This window comes from Antedon mediterranea, chromosome 2 (assembly GCF_964355755.1).
Source record: "Antedon mediterranea chromosome 2, ecAntMedi1.1, whole genome shotgun sequence".
In the NCBI taxonomy this organism is placed as follows: Eukaryota; Metazoa; Echinodermata; class Crinoidea; order Comatulida; family Antedonidae; genus Antedon; species Antedon mediterranea.
The window spans coordinates 16230254-16249760 of NC_092671.1; the positions used below are offsets into that span (position 1 = coordinate 16230254).

The following is a 19507-nucleotide window of genomic DNA, read 5'->3' on the forward strand; positions in this document are numbered from 1 at the left end:
GATAGTACATTGTACCGTGGTATTGAGCGAGCAACCCAATCTTTATTATCTTGGATGGTGTACTGTGAATGTACCTACCAAGAAAATATAATGTTTGCAGTTTTCCAATTATATGAACGAACGAAGTGATTGTTGTCATGTGTAATATACTAGACCTATTTATAGTTGATTAATCTCAAAGATTTAGCTTCGAATTAATATTTTGAACGTCATCACACGTGGAAAAGAAACAATCACGCACGGTTTTTGTGAATGTACGTCGAGTTCTATGATGTTTGTTTGCCAAATTCATAAATGAAAATGTGATCATTTAACGGTGCTTACATAGTGGAGATAAAGGACAATACATCAACATCAACATGTTTTTATACACAATACGTAAATTAATGTATACCGGCCTTCTTGAATTAAATTCATTCTGGTATCGGTAATACTATGGTTATCCCGGTGATTATTCGGCGTTTGGTTGTCCCAACGCATGAGAGATGAACTACACTCTATCGTTAGAGACGTTAAACATATTTTAGTTTTATGGTTGGAGTGATAATCTATGGACCACGTCAGATAGATTAGTATATACATACTTAACATTGCATAACTACAACAGTCAACATTTATTCAACAATAACATCTATCCTTATTTTAATTCATCACTGACGTCACGAAAAGACATAACATCAACACGTGGGCACGAATGCACAACGTATCGGCGTTGGCATGTGTGCGTTAAACGTTCCTTCTCGTGATGTCACTAACGTATTATGAGACTTATTACTAAGTGAATTAAAAAAATAGCATATCAATGTTAAACTCTTATTATTCTTAATTGAAATATTTTGTCAACCTGTTAATTAAATTACAATGTGGTCTTTATGTTTTCCATTAGTGTTACAGTAATTGGGTGAAAGGCAGATGCAGTAGGCCTATTTGTTTCTAGATTTGTCCTATCCTGTGTTGTGTATACTACGCTTGTCTGTAAAACTTGGTCAATATTCTCCGTTCTCTCCGGCATCTTGCATGAACGGTTTCTTGTACGTTTTTGACGATGTTTGAGCTTTCAACCATTTTTCAATTTCTGTTGATAGAAAATAGATAGATTAGATATATGTTACAATACAGCTTAAATTGGAAATACAAGGAATGATGAATGGAAATGTTTATTTAGCCCGGTTTAATAATTGTAGGATATATTTAGAGAACCCTTATGAACAAAGGAAAATAGGTTATGGAGTGAAGGCCTTTAATTTGAGTGACGATGATTGAATGGACCACTTGGTACTGTACATTTCAACAGTAAGAAAAGTCAGTATAACAGAACATAACGATAAATATTGTTGAAGATTGGTAAAGATTAGGTTAGCAGACCAAGCTAAAATTCCTTCTTGAATTAAATTCATTCTGGTAATACGTGTTTCAGTCTATGGTTATCCCAGTGAGTATTCGGCGTTTGGTTGTCCCAAAGCATGAAAGTTGAACTACACTCTATCGTTAAATACGTTGGAGTGATAATCCATGTAGCCAAACAACTGGCTTGCTTTCCGAAAATGGTTGGGTATTTGGAAAAAAGGCAATATGTAGTAGTGTATGCCAGGAAAAATTTTATTCAGGAGACTCCGGTGAAGTTATTATGTCAAACACAGAGGTACGAGATCTGGAAATTAAAACAAATACATAATAATGGAAAATATTATATTATAGACTAGTCAAGAAATGCTGTAGGCATTTCGTGTTAAAAGCAAATATTAAGTTAATAGATTTATATATTTTTTATTTTATTGTTAAATGTTTTATATTTTTGTCATCACGTGACCTTTCCATCTTGGCAATGTGTAACTATATAATGAATACAGAGATTATAACTCAATCGTGCTTGAACTACTGAAAGAAACTCGTTATCCTAATTAAATAGTTAATTATCGAAATTCAACAAAACGTGTATTCGAATCTAGAAAGATCAACGATCTTTAAGTGTAAATAATCTATACTTCAGTACCCTTTTACACTTGAGATATCCACTCAATATACAATCATCGATCTGGGTTACTGATGCAATAAAAATCAATCACCCTTTGTCGAAAGTTAATGGATTTAATTGGTTCCATTTCGCGCTTCTACTTGTAATTTCCACCTATGTGTAGACGCTTTGCTTATTGTGCTTAAAGCGCGGATCTTACATAAGAATCTGCTGAAGTAGTCAATGATTTAATCATTAAATATAAATTGATATTCAAAAACAACGATTGATTCATATAACAACAAATTAATTAAGAGCCAAATGTACAGGGAGCTTGGTTGCTGTACATGTTACAAGTACAACTCAGTGAGCACTATTCGTTTTACAGTAAAGCTCTGTCTACACTATCAAACTAGTTTGACAAAAAAAGTGTGATGTACCCAAATATAGTAGTGATATGCCCAAACATGGTAGTGATATGACATCGTGTCTATATATGGGCACATCACATGTTTTTGTTACATAAAATTTGATTTGTGTAGACAAGGCTTAATGCTATATTATTCTTCCAAAAGCAAAGTTCCTTAATACAGTAGGAGTGTCCCGTGAATACTGGATTGGCCGTACTAATGAATAGTACTGACTATCTTTTATTTCTCACGAAAGTCTCCTCAAATGGGTGTCCTAAAAAAACATATTGCCGCTCGTTCATTTCGCAAGTGTCCCCTTAGTAGAGGTGTCCTAAGGAAGGCCTTCATTTGTACGTTCCACTACTACTTTGACCATCATACATATTCAACACCATGTTAATTGTCTAGGTGAATGACCAGCTTAAGATTTTGTTTGTTGAAATGACAATTTAAACGGAAACCTTAGCGCCGACAATTCCTTCTAAAATGTCTTTATATGATAAATGTTAACCAAATAATGGTTAAAACTTTACAATTTGACATCTGTGAATATATGAGATAATTAATAACATTGTGCTGTCAATTCCAGTGGGGTGTGTTTACTGTATAAATATTATTCAAGGTATTGTAAATTTTTTTTTGAAATTATTAATCAAAATGTCATGGTTTTTATCTTCATTGTAGTTTCAGTTATATGCATGCTTTTTTCATGGGGTTAATTTATCGAGAATTTTGGAAAAAAACTTCAATTTTATAAATTACATACATTCTGACAATTAGTTTTAGTCCACATTTAAAGATGTATTGTCCCCCCAAACACATGAAAAATGAAGATTAATAAAAAAAGAATTTGAATAGGTCATTTCGCAGTTTAATAAAGGTAATCACTTCCGTAGAAAAAAACACTAACAATATAATGTTTTCACTTATAAAAATACAAATTAAACGTTTAAATTCAAACCTAAACCCATTTAATTGACTTCCAGTCAATTTGATTATTTTTTGCTTTAATTTACAGGGTTTTTTTCAGATTAATACATTTTTTCCATCAATTTTTTTGGTCAAAGTCAATAGCAATACAATTTTTCAGAGGGACAATATGTCTTTAAACATTTTTAACTGTAATTTTACTTTAGCCTTTTACACATCATGTGGAATTTAATGAATTTAATGTGAAGCGGAGGCAATTAATTTACAAAGATCAAGTCGTCAATCACCTTTGTACGTTGTCCATTATTTCCAAATTTATGATACTTTACCATTATATTCTGACAATTATTTTCAATTTACTTTAGTAAAATACATATTCAAACATTGTTTTAACGGCAAAGTAATGTTACTTTACCCTGTTATATGCCGAAAATATAGTGATGCCAACCGAGATGGTAATGCGTCGGCGTAACCAGTTGGGACATTCCTTAACGAATACTACATTACCAAGTTGACAATGTATTGACACGAAATAGCAATGAATGACCACTTAGAATAAAATGGATAGGACGAATGGAAATATTTGTATACAGAGTATATGAGTAATGAATATATATGACGCCATTTTATTTATATATTATTCATTTGAGGGCATTTTACTTCTCATTTAAATTATACGAATTTTTAGCAATTTCGTATGAATTAAGTCTCCACTATACTAGTTAACTTGCATTATAGCGATGTGCGTTTCTATTGCATTTGAAGGTAGCAACAATCATGTATACAGTATTTACCATCCATTTTCAAAGTTAATTCAAGTTGTCATCATAGACATCCTATTAATCAATATAGGCTAATTGTCAGCATGTATTAATCGCAAATGTCATTATCATAGTAATCGTCAACATAATCATCATTATCATTTATATCAGCATCGTCATCGAAATCATAATTTAATCATCATCGACATCATGGAAATCTTTATCCATAGTCATCATGGTCAATATCATGGTCAGCATATATCAATCAATATAAAGCTTTGACGCAGGGACGTAAACAAAACGCAATAATTTGACCAATCACAAGCAAAGGATTATACGAACTGTCACTTGTCATTGGTCAACTCTCTTGCGTTGCGATGACGTCCTTGCGTTGCGTGATAGTGAGAACCGAGCTTTTGTATTATCATAACACGATGGATTGTTCAAACTGTCGCTTGTCATTGGTCCACTCAACTGCTTGCGCTGCGCTTACGCCGTTGCTTTACATTGGAACCAAGCCTTTAATAATCGTCATTGGCATCATAATAAGAATCGTCGAATATAATACTGTATCAATTGTTATCTGCATATTTTGTTTGTTTGTTTGTTTGTTTTATCTTTATACTGGGTGACCTCTTCAGTCAAAGACTGATCTCCCAGAGGGCCCAGTTGGTGATCAGTGGCCGTGATGTACTAGCACACCGGGGTAACCCCCTACTCGTCTCGAAAGATGTACTAGGTTGTTTAAAGTGCACACGAGCAAGTTGTGTACACTGGACCTACGGTTTATAGTCCTTATCCGAGAAGACTCGTTCTACCACCAGAACCATGGAGTGAGTGAGCCTCGAACCCCTGCCGATGTTATGGCTACGTGATTACGGTTCCACTGTCTTAACCGCTCGGCCACTCACTCATAGTTAATTGTATCCGACATTTCTTTGCAAATACTATTATGCCCACAAATATGATTGCATCTACCATGATTTTAAGTCATTCAAGCGGATACAATTTCATTTTTAAGTATGATTTCACTTTCTGCCTGTTAAATGACAATTCAATTCATCCTTAATTAGTAATGATGAAGGTTGGCAAGTTAAATTTAATTATTATCACACATAATATAAATATTAAACGTTAATATAACAGTTATTATTTTCAAACTGTATTAACTTTATGCAAATAATAAACCAAAAAGAAACCTGATATAGAAACCTATAGTTAATAAGATTAGAGTTGAATTAAACAAAAAAGTAATTAAACTTGACATTTTAAAAAGCACGAATATATTGTTTAATATTTAATAATATAGTTCTTTAAATTGAATACGTACGGCCGTATGCATATCATGGTCAGCATATATCAATCAATATAAAGCTTGGACGACCGTATACATTTACTTAATTCAAATAGGCTGTGTATATGTATGTCTGGTTTGGACATTTCCAAAACACACCTGCCATTAACATACTGTAAACACTGACAATACAAATTAATAAATTAAATTTCAGTATATCACCGGGCGGTTTCGAATTAATGTTTATTGCCTAATGTGTTTATATATAATACCCACAGCATTGTCATTTTTTTCAGTAATTTGCCTTTGGATTTATATATATATATATACGAATTTGTAAAGCGCCAATTCCAACAACAATTAGTGATCATAAGGCGCTGTGGACATAAATGTTACATCTTTTAAACAACATTCTTCTCCCCTAAGGGTCACATCGTGTCATCGGCAGCCAACTACGGCGCCATTACGTCTGTCCACGACAGTGTGTTTGTATGAACTACTGTAGTACACCGGGGTAACCCCTACTCGTCTTGAAAGATGTACTAGGTTCTTTAAAGTGAGACAGATGTACACTGGATCTACGGTTTATAGTCCTTATCCAAGAAGACTTCTCATTTGTGGACCCCTATTCAGGGGACGCCCTATACTCAGGGGACACATTCAGAGCACATCCCTATATAGGAAGATATTTTGCCGTTAAGGGTATTAGAGGAAAACAAATTTTAACACTCTACCTATCAGTAGAAACCCATATTAGCGAAGTGTTCCCCTTAATAGAAGTACTGCGTGTACATTGCTAAAGTTTCGATATGTATCATTATATATTGTATGACGGTTTGCATGGCGAAATGAATATGTTGATATAAAGTTTGCGGTACAGTCAAAGTATATTGATCGAAATGTCAAGAAACTAAATACAGTAGTTCTTTTCAGAACTCCTATACGTGGTGTACAGCAAACGCAAAAAAGTAAAAGGGAATATATTTCATTGGAAGTACCAATACTGTATAACATGCAAGAAATCTGCCTGTAAATCCTCCGCAGCAGGATAGCTCGAACATAAACAAAGTTGATGTACATTTAGTATAAACTGTATAGAATTGTGATATTAACTACAATAATTGTTTACCTCTCAAAAGTTCCAAGTCAATTTTAGTTGAATCATCTTCTTCTGATAAAAGGTCAGGTGTTGCAGATTCTAAGATATTGTCACGACGCGTGTTTTCTTGTTGTAAAAGATCATCAAATGGACTTCGTCTACCTGGCATCAAAATGAAGTTACTTTTTGGGTGTCCTCGTCTTGCGGAGACACTTTCAACGTGTAACAGCGCTAATAAAACTGTCATTGCAACTAGGCATGAAACTGAATAACAATAATAATAATGATTATTAAACTTAGATATACATTGTAAAAATAGTTTAGATCTTAAACATGTATTTTATACCCACGTTTAGGTTTTAAACGTGTTTAATTTTCCATATGTGGAGATCAAGGTGTGGAGCTTTTTTCCGCCACAGTAAAATCGTATATGCACGCAACGCTAAACACGTACCTAAACATGTTTACTGCTAATTACATGTGGATAAATTAAACATAATAGTGACATAATAGTGACATGTTGATAACGAATGGAGGAAAACAACATGTAGCGATACGGTTAGGTTTTAAACACTCTAAACATGTAACTACGTGTTTAAAAGCTCCACACTGTTTTTTACAATGTATAAGACAACAATTATGGTATCTTGTACACGCGTGCTTCAACTTTCCGCTGTGTGTTGTGTATGACTGGAAAAAATATAAAATAAAAAAAATATGAATTTATTCATTATACATATTTAAACATTTGCAACAAAATTAAATTAAACTTTATTCGACTCTTAATTCTGAAAAAAAAAAAATGATTACACATTTCATTTTGAATCAAAACTAATTCACAAAAGTATACTCTGTGTAAATATTATGATGTAGTTTATTGTTCAATTATTGTCATTGGTTATGTTGATTAAAATGGTATGTTTATGTTAGTGAACGTAGTGACGTAAGACTAAAACATTCTATAACTATGTAATTAAACAACTCATAGGTTAAAATAGCAAGATTCATTCAATTAAAAGCTTAAATGCTTTTTATGATGTCACACTTTCTAAACATCATTCGATCATATATTATTGATTTCTGAAATAATTGTTTTTAATACAATGGTTTAGAAAGATATTTATTTTCATTTTCTAGTACTTTGTATTTCATTTGTTATTGTTCTTAAATGCAGTAGAACCGCTATCGAGTGGAAACAACAAATTTGCAAAACATAATATATATGTTCGGAAGGAAATGGTCCATTAATAAAGGTGGTGTCTCCTTAATAGGAGTTTCCAAAGAAGAGGTTCTTTATACATTTATAATATAGTTTTCGTTTCTGTGGCATGGAGTTCTTCTTTCCAATAGATTGCAACCAAATATTATGATGTAGTTTCAATGATATTGTATTATTTATTTAATGTTCAATTATTGTCATTGGTTATGTTGATTAAAATGGTATGTTTATGTTAGTGAACGTAGTGACGTAAGATTAAAACATTCTATAACTATGTAATTAAACAACTCATAGGTTAAAATAGCAAGATTCATTCAATTAAAAGCTTAAATGCTTTTTATGATGTCGTTACACTTTCTAAACATCATTCGATCATATATTATTGATTTCTGAAATAATTGTTTTTAATACAATGGTTTAGAAAGATATTTATTTTCATTTTCTAGTACTTTGTATTTCATTTGTTATTGTTCTTAAATGCAGTAGAACCGCTATCGAGTGGAAACAACAAATTTGCAAAACATAATATATATGTTCGGAAGGAAATGGTCCATTAATAAAGGTGGTGTCTCCTTAATAGGAGTTTCCAAAGAAGAGGTTCTTTATACATTTATAATATAGTTTTCGTTTCTGTGGCATGGAGTTCTTCTTTCCAATAGATTGCAACCAAATATTATGATGTAGTTTCAATGATATTGTATTATTTATTTAATGTTCAATTATTGTCATTGGTTATGTTTATTAAAATGGTATGTTTATGTTAGTGAACGTAGTGACGTAAGATTAAAACATTCTATAACTATGTAATTAAACAACTCATAGGTTAAAATAGCAAGATTCATTCAATTAAAAGCTTAAATGCTTTTTATGATGTCACACTTTCTAAACATCATTCGATCATATATTATTGATTTCTGAAATAATTGTTTTTAATACAATGGTTTAGAAAGATATTTATTTTCATTTTCTAGTACTTTGTATTTCATTTGTTAGCGTTCTTAAATGCAGTAGAACCGCTATTGAGTGGAAACAACAAATTTGCAAAACATAATATAATAAAACTATATATCTTGCTAAACCATTGTATTAAAAACAATTAATTTAGAAATCAATAATATATGATCGAATGATGTTTAGAAAGGAAGGAAATGGTCCATTAATAAAGGTGGTGTCTCCTTAATAGGAGTTTACAAAGAAGAGGTTCTTTATACATTTATAATATAGTTTTCGTTTCTGTGGCATGGAGTTCTTCTTTCCAATAGATTGCAACCAAATATTATGATGTAGTTTCAATGATATTGTATTATTTATTTAATGTTCAATTATTGTCATTGGTTATGTTTATTAAAATGTTATGTTTATGTTAGTGAACGTAGTGACGTAAGATTAAAACATTCTATAACTATGTAATTAAACAACTCATAGGTTAAAATAGCAAGATTCATTCAATTAAAAGCTTAAATGCTTTTTATGATGTCGTTACACTTTCTAAACATCATTCGATCATATATTATTGATTTCTGAAATAATTGTTTTTAATACAATGGTTTAGCAAGATATATAGTTTTATTAGTACTGTAATAGTACTATTATGTACGTAGTAGAGTAGAACCACTATTAAGTGTAAATACTTTATTTGTCACTGTCTCATAACATAATATAATAAGACTTCATTAACATATATGACAAAAAGTGGACCCCTTCACCCCCAAATTGTCCAGAGTGTCAAAACATAATATAGGCCTAATCCTCATTCGGAAAGGAAATGGTCCCTTAAATAATTGGTGGTGTCCCCTTGATAGGAGTTTCCAAAGGAGATTTACTATTTTAGTTTTTTTTCCGCTGCATGATTGTTCCTTCCAATAGATTGCAACCACGAACTCATTGTGTTTTGTAGGGGTTTCTTTTTTCTTTTAAAGGTGTAGGCCTAATGTACTTTAGGATAGTTTCCGTTTCTGTAATAATTTTATCAAGATAGTAACCATCACTATCGATTTTTTTTTTGTAGCGGAAACACTTCCTGAATACACCACTTAATATAATGAGTTAAAATTCGAAATGTAGTAACATTACTCGGTTTCTTGGTACACGTCAGACGTAATTTACCCGTAGAAATCAACATACATACAGCAAAAATTAAATGGCAAATGTAAAGTAAAGGCAAATAGACGATCTTAGCAACTAAACACCGCGTTTTAAACCGATTGATTCGAATAGAAAACGATACGCGAAACACCCGTTAAATCATCGTAATTCACATCAATGTAATAGGATGTTAACCATTGCTAACCTTAGATTGGCCAAAAGCTTTCCATGAGTAACACTCTAACACGGATTAATTAAGAATAATTGCAGCTTTAATGAAACGAAAATTCATACAATACATGTCCACCTGGCGGACTAGGTCCAGAGAGCAACCAACCACGCGTGTCAGTACTTGTCAAAAATAAACATTGTCTTAACTCACTATAATACTTCCAGTAATCATAATTAACATTGCGATATCGATCCGTATTTATGAAATGCCAATGGAGTTCTACGATACTAGATAAATGATAGTGTGACAAACCGGGAGGGGTGGGCTAAAATTACACAAATTTAAACAGAACTATGCTTTATATTTGTATCTTACGTTACCCCATAAAGTGTGCACACCCTTTAAGGTGAGATTAGTCCGCAATATCATTAGATTTCAAGACTTATGAAGCGATATATATATAATTCCAGGTTCGAATCTTGTTTTATGTGGCTTTTCCCTTTCTACTTGTCACTGGGCGGTTTAGCGTTTGTAGATTTATATATGATGATATACACATACACTATACAATACATACAGGTTTAAACGAGACCATTTTGTCTGCGTTATTTTATTTTTATTTAAGTTGTCTAAAGATGAAATATTATGCATAATGCATTTTACATTATAGTTTTATGAAAATTGTGTTGATTTTATTTACAAAATGGCATTCCCAGTTGAGGCATATAACCAAAGCGCTGTGAACCGATTGTATAAAAATTCTCCCCGAAGAATTAACGTCTAAAACTAAAATAAATATTCTGCGATTCAATTGCAAAATATTTATAGAGACTGTGTTTCAATTTGTTAGTTAAAAATAATTATCTGTATTATACAAATACTAAACCTAACTGAATAAAATAAAATAAAATAAAATAAAATAACTAAACGCAATTAATAAAATCGTAATTAAGTTATATTGTTGGAGTGACGAAACTATACAAAACATCAGAATAAAGTATACCTATTTGCATATCAATCGTTGATATCCATGTAAAAACATAACCAGAGGATAACTGAAGAAATTATCAATATAGATAACATTTACATTATAATACCTTTAGTATATAATGTTAATTACAAAATTGAATTAAAATTCATGATCTCGGTCAGACTGATTTTTTGTATCGTTTCGTCACTCCAACAATATAACTTAATTACTCTACAGTATAGTTAAAAACAATTACAATTCTGTTGGTGCAATACCCGCTGCTTACTTGGGCTCGAATCTATAACCCATAGCAATGAACGCATGCTCGGTGGTCTAGAGGTATGAACGCCAGGCAAGTGATCTGGAGGTCGTGGGTTCGAGCAGATAATTACTTGCGAATTTGCTTCGCATGCATTAGAGTAGGGCAAAAACATCTGACCAATTACTCAACACCCTGACGCAAAGCTACTCCTATTTTAAATTAAATAAATTAAATAGTTACGATTAATACTATACTAAAACATATTTCTGCCTTACGTAACCAACAATAAAAATGTATCAATAGTATTCTCATATCGATGAGGTTGCCATCACCCACTCCTCCCTAAATGTTGGCAAGTATAATAAACACAAAGTAAGTGCAAGTAATTTACCGTAGGTTATGTTCAGCATCCCGACCCCCTATTTAAAACTTCTTGACCCACCACCGCACCGGATCAGTCTCTATCGCAGGAAAACAAAATGTGAAGTACTGTAGCATAATAACTAAGATTAATTATTACACTAGTTGGATTTTTTAGTGGTAGTAAAATTAGTAGAACCGGTTGCCGGAAATCTGTGTGTTGGTATGTCATATTGCCAATAGCTCTTAAAGTTAAAGAATTAAACAAGAAAGTAAAAAGATGCATGCAATGTTTATACAGCTGTATACATACAGTATACATTTACCGGATCACTTGATTCTCATGTGAATTACATTGCTATTATGCCTCATAATTGGTTTACCAACGCATTCCGCTTACCATTTTAAAAGCTTCTTAACTTCAATATTTCAATACTTCTATATACATTTTTCTTTCTTAAAAGATAAAAATGACAATTACATCCGACAATGTTTTTCATAATATTTTCCTGAATTTGTCTGACCTGCGCCGTTTAGCAAAATATTCCGATGTCGTAATCTTGTTGATGATTCTTGTATAATTTATGGAATATAGTAATTTGGTTTAATGGGGATGGGGTTTAATAAACGAGATCATAACATTCTCTTTTAATTTACTAACACATATGAAACTTTCACTAGGAACGAGAAGTATCTTGATTTGTAAAATTACAGTGATCACTTGGAGCAGCTATTCAATTCCGATCTCTCGATCAAAAGGATTATGAGTTCGAATCGTATCCCATGACAGTCATTAATTTGGTTAGTGGTCCTTGAGCAAGTCACTTTACCTATCGATTCGCTTCACCCAGTATTTTATAGATTTGTATACCGACAATTTAACCTTCATGGTATTCAAGGGGAGCTGACAGTCAAATCCTACGGTACACAAACTAATTGACAAGGTCTGGACATTATTTACTACCGATTTTATTACAAAGTTAATAATGAATACTACAATAGAACCCCCTCCCCACCCCCCAAGTGTCCCTGTGATTGCGGTGAATTTGTTTGTAATGTTAAAGCATGATGTTTCTCCTCGAAAATGTTTCTTTAATATCAATAATGGTGTCCCATGAATGGGATGTCCCATCTACTTTATGTATTTTGTCAGGAGGAAAATAGCAAAAGGCTTCCTACTTTCTGAAGTTTTATCAGATAATCTATTTGTTTTGATAACTTTTATAACATGACCACAGTGCTGACTTTTACCCCCCCCCCCCTAACTGTATTACTTTCATTTGTATTTACTTTTGATATGCAACATTTTCCTATAATATTAGTACACACTACATAAACGTGATTGTAAGACTGAACCACACTATACGCGTCTATATTTACAGCTAATTAACGCACTGTTCAGCTTTGAATTATTATCGAATCAAAATAGCTTAATAACCAATCAATATCTTATTTTGAATAACTTACTGTTGTTAATTCCTCCAACGTGAGTTTTACTCCTTTTTCGGTCATTGATTTATAACAATATATTCCAAGCATCATCGCGTGGTAAAACTATAACCTTTAAGTGGTTTATTGGATTCGATATCGTTATAAACTGTTAGTTTGATATGAAAGTAAAGTAAGGAAATCGCTTGTTACTACAAGTTTAATTTATAGAATGTCGTATCAATCGGTAACTTGAAGACATTTACAATATCTTTTTGCTGAATGTGACAATCAGTGTGCTAATCTTTTATTTATTATACGTTTCTGTATATCATTTATCTACAACTGATGCAATTTAAATAATTGACGATCATCGTGTTTTGTCTGGATTACATAGGATTATATTATATCGAATTAAATCTCAATTTATCTGTCAATACGCCAATTTGTTATTACGTAGCTTGAATGTGTTTTGTATCGTATACTATGATGTAGTTTTCGTTTGTTAGAAATAGACATTAAACAAATTAAAATGCCCAAAACTCATTTCGGTGTTTTATTGGGGTTAATACAGTTTCCTCGTAATACGGGAAATGATTATTGACCTTCTTAAAGGCGGTTTTCCACTATACGAATTTTTCGCGCGAATTTATCGTGTTCACTAATGCGCATGCGTATTAATATCATCTACTTTTTGTGACGTGGAACAATGCGCAACCAATCTTAAAACATCATGTTCGAATCGCGTCGTGGATATATTCGCTAAGGGAAAACAGACTTTAGACTTTATACCATAATTGACCCAATCTCTGCACTTTTTGTATAGGCCTACTTGCCATCTTGTGATTTCTGCTGTTATTGTATTTTCAAGAATACGGTAACTATATATGGTAGTAACAGAGAGGTTTATTAGAAGTTCTTTATTAAGACTATGTGACGTAAGACTATCGAATGTATTTTGTTGATTCAATAAATCATTATTTTTAAAGCCAGTAACATATTGTTAACCATGCCGTACTTTATATAATTACTTTATTTATCACATTCAATTATTGAAGGCCATATTAACCTATTAAAAATCGATTAAGTTATCAGAGCTATAATCAATCCCACACGGCTTCATTATGATGCGATCAAGTGATCATTATCAAACTTGTATACAGCGTAGTAATATAATAACACCTAATATATACTAATACTGTTGTTGGGGGACTGTACTCTTTTCTCCTAGATTGTAAGGATGAAACTAGATATGAATTCGTCCCCAGGACGAGTTGGGTGCACTAAAGCATTCACGGAGAACGTGTTCGGAGGCAATTCATTGTTTGTAAAAGCATGGAGGAAAAAACAACACGTTTCTCAATGTCGATAGAACCTTTACCAGATATAGACGCCAAAGTAGGCTAATAATGATTAGTGCATTATTGACAATGTCCACATAAAGTATCGTAACTTTAGCAATACGGAAAAATATAGCATTGCAACCATTATTATTACACATTAATCTAGTTAAACCACGTTTTATTTAATGCCTATACATTGTTATGAATTGGAATTTGTAAAATAAAACGCAATTATTGTTTAGAGACCATATTGATTTTGAAGTTTCAAATGCAAAGAATATCAGAATATGATCGATGTCAATTAACAACATACAATTGCTCCCAAGTATAATACATACAATTGTAATTTGGTTGAACATAAATATGTAAGTCGTTATTATCGCAACTGAGTGCTGATCAAACACTTCTAGAACAAGCATACAACATACACAACGACGGAATTCTAATATTATAGCTCCTAATGTACATAGTAATCAATAACACATAACATGAGAGAGTATCTATACTACTCCACATCGCAAGTTTAAAATGATATGAAGTCCATCCTTTACCGAATTTAAAACATGTAATAAAATAATAAAGTTCAATTTAATATAGCGAAAAATATATGGCGCCTGTAACCGCTGAACAATCAACAGAACAATTGTTAAAAGAGCAAAACATTAATGATAAACGGGACAATTAAAACAGTGGGGTTGAATGTGCCGAGCGATGCAGCGTTCCTGATTGAGTTTATTATTTTATCTGGTACATTTTTTATTCATTGATTTATAAATCACTTGCTATATCTTGGTATCTTTATTAAACATTAAAATATTGTTAGCCAAATGGTGAATTGTTACTTTTTTACAATACAAAAATTAAATATCAATTATATAGGCCTACATTATATTGAAACGACATAAAAAATTCGAAAATTTAAATTAACTTACATAAAATCTAATACAATTTTAAAATAAAGAAAAAGAATGCCAAAACGTTATGTAAAATATACTGGAAATAAACGAATAGAAATAAACCCATGCTTTTTGAAATCCTGAAAATATTAAGCATTTTAAGTAACAGATCAACCCGCCAAGCCGAACGCATTGAAAAACGCTGCGTTTGAAATTACCGCATTTCTCAGCCGATTCTCGTACGGCGGTAGACATAAATATCGTACAAGATGCAATTGCGTTTCTCTACTTCACATCAGTTACATAATATAGGCATTTCTAGTTCTAGCTAATAATGTAACGTATTCTTTATTTCATGGTCCGGTAAAGAGTCTCCGTTACTGAAACGAAAGTCAGCAATAATGAACTGATATACGATTGTTGTGAATATTTCGTATCGAAACATTATGCCATCGTTGATTTTGAAAACAAAGGAGATCATGGTTATTATTTACACCACAGGGAACATAGTCATTTTCAAATCCTAAAAATAGTATGTTATAATTTTCCATGATAGTTTTAGTCACAGACTCAATGATTACGATGTCGGTTTTCAGATTCAAATGCACTCACCTGGTAACATTATTCCGGCTAGATATGAAATCAACACTCCTCACAAAGTCCTGCTTTTTCAATTCTCACATTCAATGCAAACATCATGTATACAGAAATAATAGAACCTATAACCTTCAAAACATGAACCAACTCCCCAAACTACCAATTAATTTTATTTCATTTTGATGATCAATAAAAAACAAGAAAGTTAATGGTATAGTTTGATCATTCTCAGGATGCATTAAAGATGTATTGTCCCCCAAAATCATGAAAAATAAAGATTTTTAAAATCGGACTTTGAATAGGCCATTTTGCAGTTTTAATGAAGTTGTTCACTTCCATAAGAAAAAAAACGGGGGAAAAAAATTATTTCACCTATAAAAAGACAAAATAAACAGTTAAATTACCCAAAAACTCATTTTCTTCCAGACAATTTGACCATTTTTTGCTTTAAATTACATTTTTCTCGGGTAAATAAATTTTTTTCAGACCCAACTTTTTGTGAGAGTGAATAACTATTATGTGACATTAAAATAACATATTCAACAAAAAATTAAAAAAAATATTTTTTTAGGAGGACAATATATCTTTAACTAATTCATGAAAAACCAGTAAAGCTCGAGAGTAAGACGTAAGTTTAACGCATATTAATACTTTTTTGGGGTTTTTTATTGAATCATCAAAATCAACCAATCAACAAATCTTATATTCTAGTGATCCAGATTAACGTTTTCACTCAAATTAACCATCAACACTCATTAACCAATTTACTCCCAAAAAAGTAAACCATGGCAATGGGACAACGAGATTATGCAGCATAATTTTTTTTTTTTTAAAGATAGTGTATACTTAAACAGTGACCAATATGGGTGAAAAGTTGTAGTCAGCAGACAAGAAACAGTTATTGCTTATTTTCTCTAAACATAATACCGTACTAGGATCGGGTGAAGTTAAGTGTCAACACTAAATGAACACACCAGCGAACAAATAAGTTTGCAACTCAGCAACATATTGCAGTAGAGGCCGCAGTAGAGGCCAAAGTAGTACACTCAGTATTATCGTCGTTACTACTACTGTAATAACTAATATTTAAGACAACCCTTTAAACTAACAAAACCTCATGTTCTACAAACAGAATTGAAAGATCTATAAAGTGCCTTAGGCCTGTTCAAAATGATCATCATAATAACTGTTGTCATTATAACCTATTAATCTATATGCTTCTTCGATCCATTTAATAACAAAGCTATGTCAAGCTTGTATCTATTATATGTTTTTATATCTAACATTCTAAGTTTAAACAAATAATGTCAATTCACCAAACAGTCTTTTCAGTCGCGTTTTATTATCGATGCACGTCTAAATGCCATTTATTCATTTTTTCGTATATATTTCTCTTTTCAATTTTATTACAACCATAAAGTTACATTGAACAAACATGTTCCCCATACAGCTCCTAAATTATACATTTTATTATTAATATTTATATAATATACGATCAAACAAAAAGAAATAAATATAAATGAATATGCTTGAATGTTTACACGTCGTCTCGTTAAAAATTATTCTACAAAATTTAAATTAACTTTTTTTTTATTTCTACCGTAAAGCCTGTTTCTCGCTAGGACGTAACGTAAAGACGTAAGCGCAACCACAAGCGAGTTGTCCAATGACAAGCGACAGTTCAAGAAATCCGTCGCTTGTGATACATTGGTGTTAAATGTTGCGTTGCGCTTAGGTCCTTGCGTTACGTCGTAGTGGGAACCGAGATTAAGCATCATAAATCTACTGGTCTGAGAATGCATTAGGATGTAGAGTAAATTGTAACCTAATTTAATTAATTAATTTATTTATTTATTAATTGTATTTTAAATGTACATAATGGTATATAATGTTTATACTCATTAGATTTTAGAAAAGTATACTTCACTATTTTAAAAATTCAACAACCCTTTAACAATTTATATGTAAAATCACGTTGTATATCATATTTACTTTTATATTTACTTGGATTTACATCTTTAAATCGGAGGCACAATTAATTACAGACACAAATAAAAAGGTACATCTTTCAAAATAAAAATAAAAAGAAGAAAAGGCGAAAAAGATAAACAATACATTAAATAAAATGTAATTATTCAAACCATTTTCCCCACCCTCACTCCTTTTCAAATTACTTAAGTATTAATATGTATGAAAGAAACACAATTGGAATTTAATAATAATTATGTCTAATAGTAACAACACAAACATCTAAAACTGTAAAAGATTACAGATAACTGTCACTGCTCTGCTGCGATCCCGGATGAAATAATTGTTATTTTATTTTTAAAGTTTTAAATAAAAACTTACCTGCTTTTGCTATTGATGCCATTTGTTCGAAGAATTACAAAAATCTTGAATTAAAATAACGAATCTCTTGTTTTAAAGTTTTATCTTTCTTTCCCTATTTATAATATAAATTTGTTGATAACTCTACAATCTAATAAAGCGCTGTTCTTTGACAACTAGCTTAGTATACACTGCTAGACGCTATTCTTCTGGATTGCTTTTAATTCGCACGTACGCTTCGCCGCAGCCATTCATCGGGTCTTGAACGGAACCCGCCCACTTGTTAGGCTATTTGTTGCCCCATCAACGCCTATTTCACCTGTCCATTAAACGACAACAATTTACGTCTCCGACAACCAAGACATCGGATGGTAGTTTACACGTCATATTACTCTACGGAAAAGAGTGATGTAATAATAATATTCATTATCACAATAGTGTAAATACAGTAAGAATTTATCACAGTATAGTGTAATTGCGATGCTGTACTTAACGAACGCGGTGCCGATTTATTTTTAGATATTTTAAGGAAAAAGTTTAACGACGTCAGGAATTGCTATAACGTCAAGTATTCAATCATTATTTTCCTTATTTGAGAAACAAGAGTACTCTATTCTGTCAATCAGACTATAATACTTCCTCATCAAAATCACCTTTGCTGCAGCGTTCGTGGTGCTTAGTGAGTGCATTGCAGGGTTGCTAACGTCATCAATAAATAGGGAGTAATCGTTGCTGTTGTTTTAATATTTGTTATAACTATCATTTCTTTTATTTATGTTAACTACAATAAATAGTTATGATTGTTTCATCCACGATGTAGTTAATCAATTTGGTTTCTCTCTCATTGGCATAAATCGAAGTGACAAACATAATTTTCGTGACAATTTTTAAATAATGTTAATTAATTTTCACTCAGGCATAATAATAAAAAGTATTTTCTGAAAGCGTGTTAATCATATTTCACCTGTCCACACATATAAGAGTGAACCTAACCAAACGGAGTTCATAGACCGTTAGAGGTCTGTCAGTATTTTAAATTGTGAGCCAACGATTTTAAGTTAATCTAAAGATTTACGAAACGTATAATATAATTTATAACCTTCAATATGAGGCGTTTATGATTATTGTCCGATACGTTGAAATGGGTAGCGTGATATATCTGATCACATGTGAAATCCAGTTGACGCGTACGGTCACCCGATTCGCGTAAGGTATAGACAATAAACATCAGTTTCTTGTTTCTTAACTACAACATTTCCCCCACTTAGACACCGTAAGTTGCCTCTTTTTCAAATACCTTAGGCCTATGACAATCTTTTTTGGTAAGCCAGTTGATTTGCTGAATGGAGATGGAAATAAATCAAAATAATGTAAAAAAATACCCCAAAAACCAAGAAGG

General features: G+C 31.8%; 2 protein-coding genes across 2 annotated transcripts in view; one reads left to right on the forward strand and one right to left on the reverse strand.

Moving 5' to 3' along the window:
• The window catches only part of LOC140040574 (cyclin-dependent kinase 2-like), an 82600-nt gene that overhangs the window by 13643 nt on the left and 49450 nt on the right, over positions 1-19507 (forward strand). The window lies entirely within an intron of this gene.
• LOC140040575 (uncharacterized) lies at positions 14-18286 on the reverse strand. Its single transcript, XM_072086612.1, has 3 exons — positions 18130-18286; positions 6479-6712; positions 14-1075 (listed from the first exon to the last, which is right to left on the reverse strand). The coding sequence occupies exons 1-3, from the start codon at positions 18149-18151 to the stop codon at positions 987-989; spliced, it is 345 nt and encodes a 114-aa protein (XP_071942713.1). The 5' UTR covers positions 18152-18286; the 3' UTR covers positions 14-986.

Excerpts from the sequence above, each read along its gene's own strand:
- LOC140040575 (XM_072086612.1), bottom strand. The coding sequence starts at position 18,151 with ATGGCATCAATAGCAAAAGCAG. Across the intron at positions 6,713-18,129 it reads GGCATCAATAGCAAAAGCAG|TTTCATGCCTAGTTGCAATG; the intron begins GTAAGTTTTTAT and ends ATTGTTATTCAG. Across the intron at positions 1,076-6,478 it reads TGACTTGGAACTTTTGAGAG|AAATTGAAAAATGGTTGAAA; the intron begins GTAAACAATTAT and ends TTCTATCAACAG.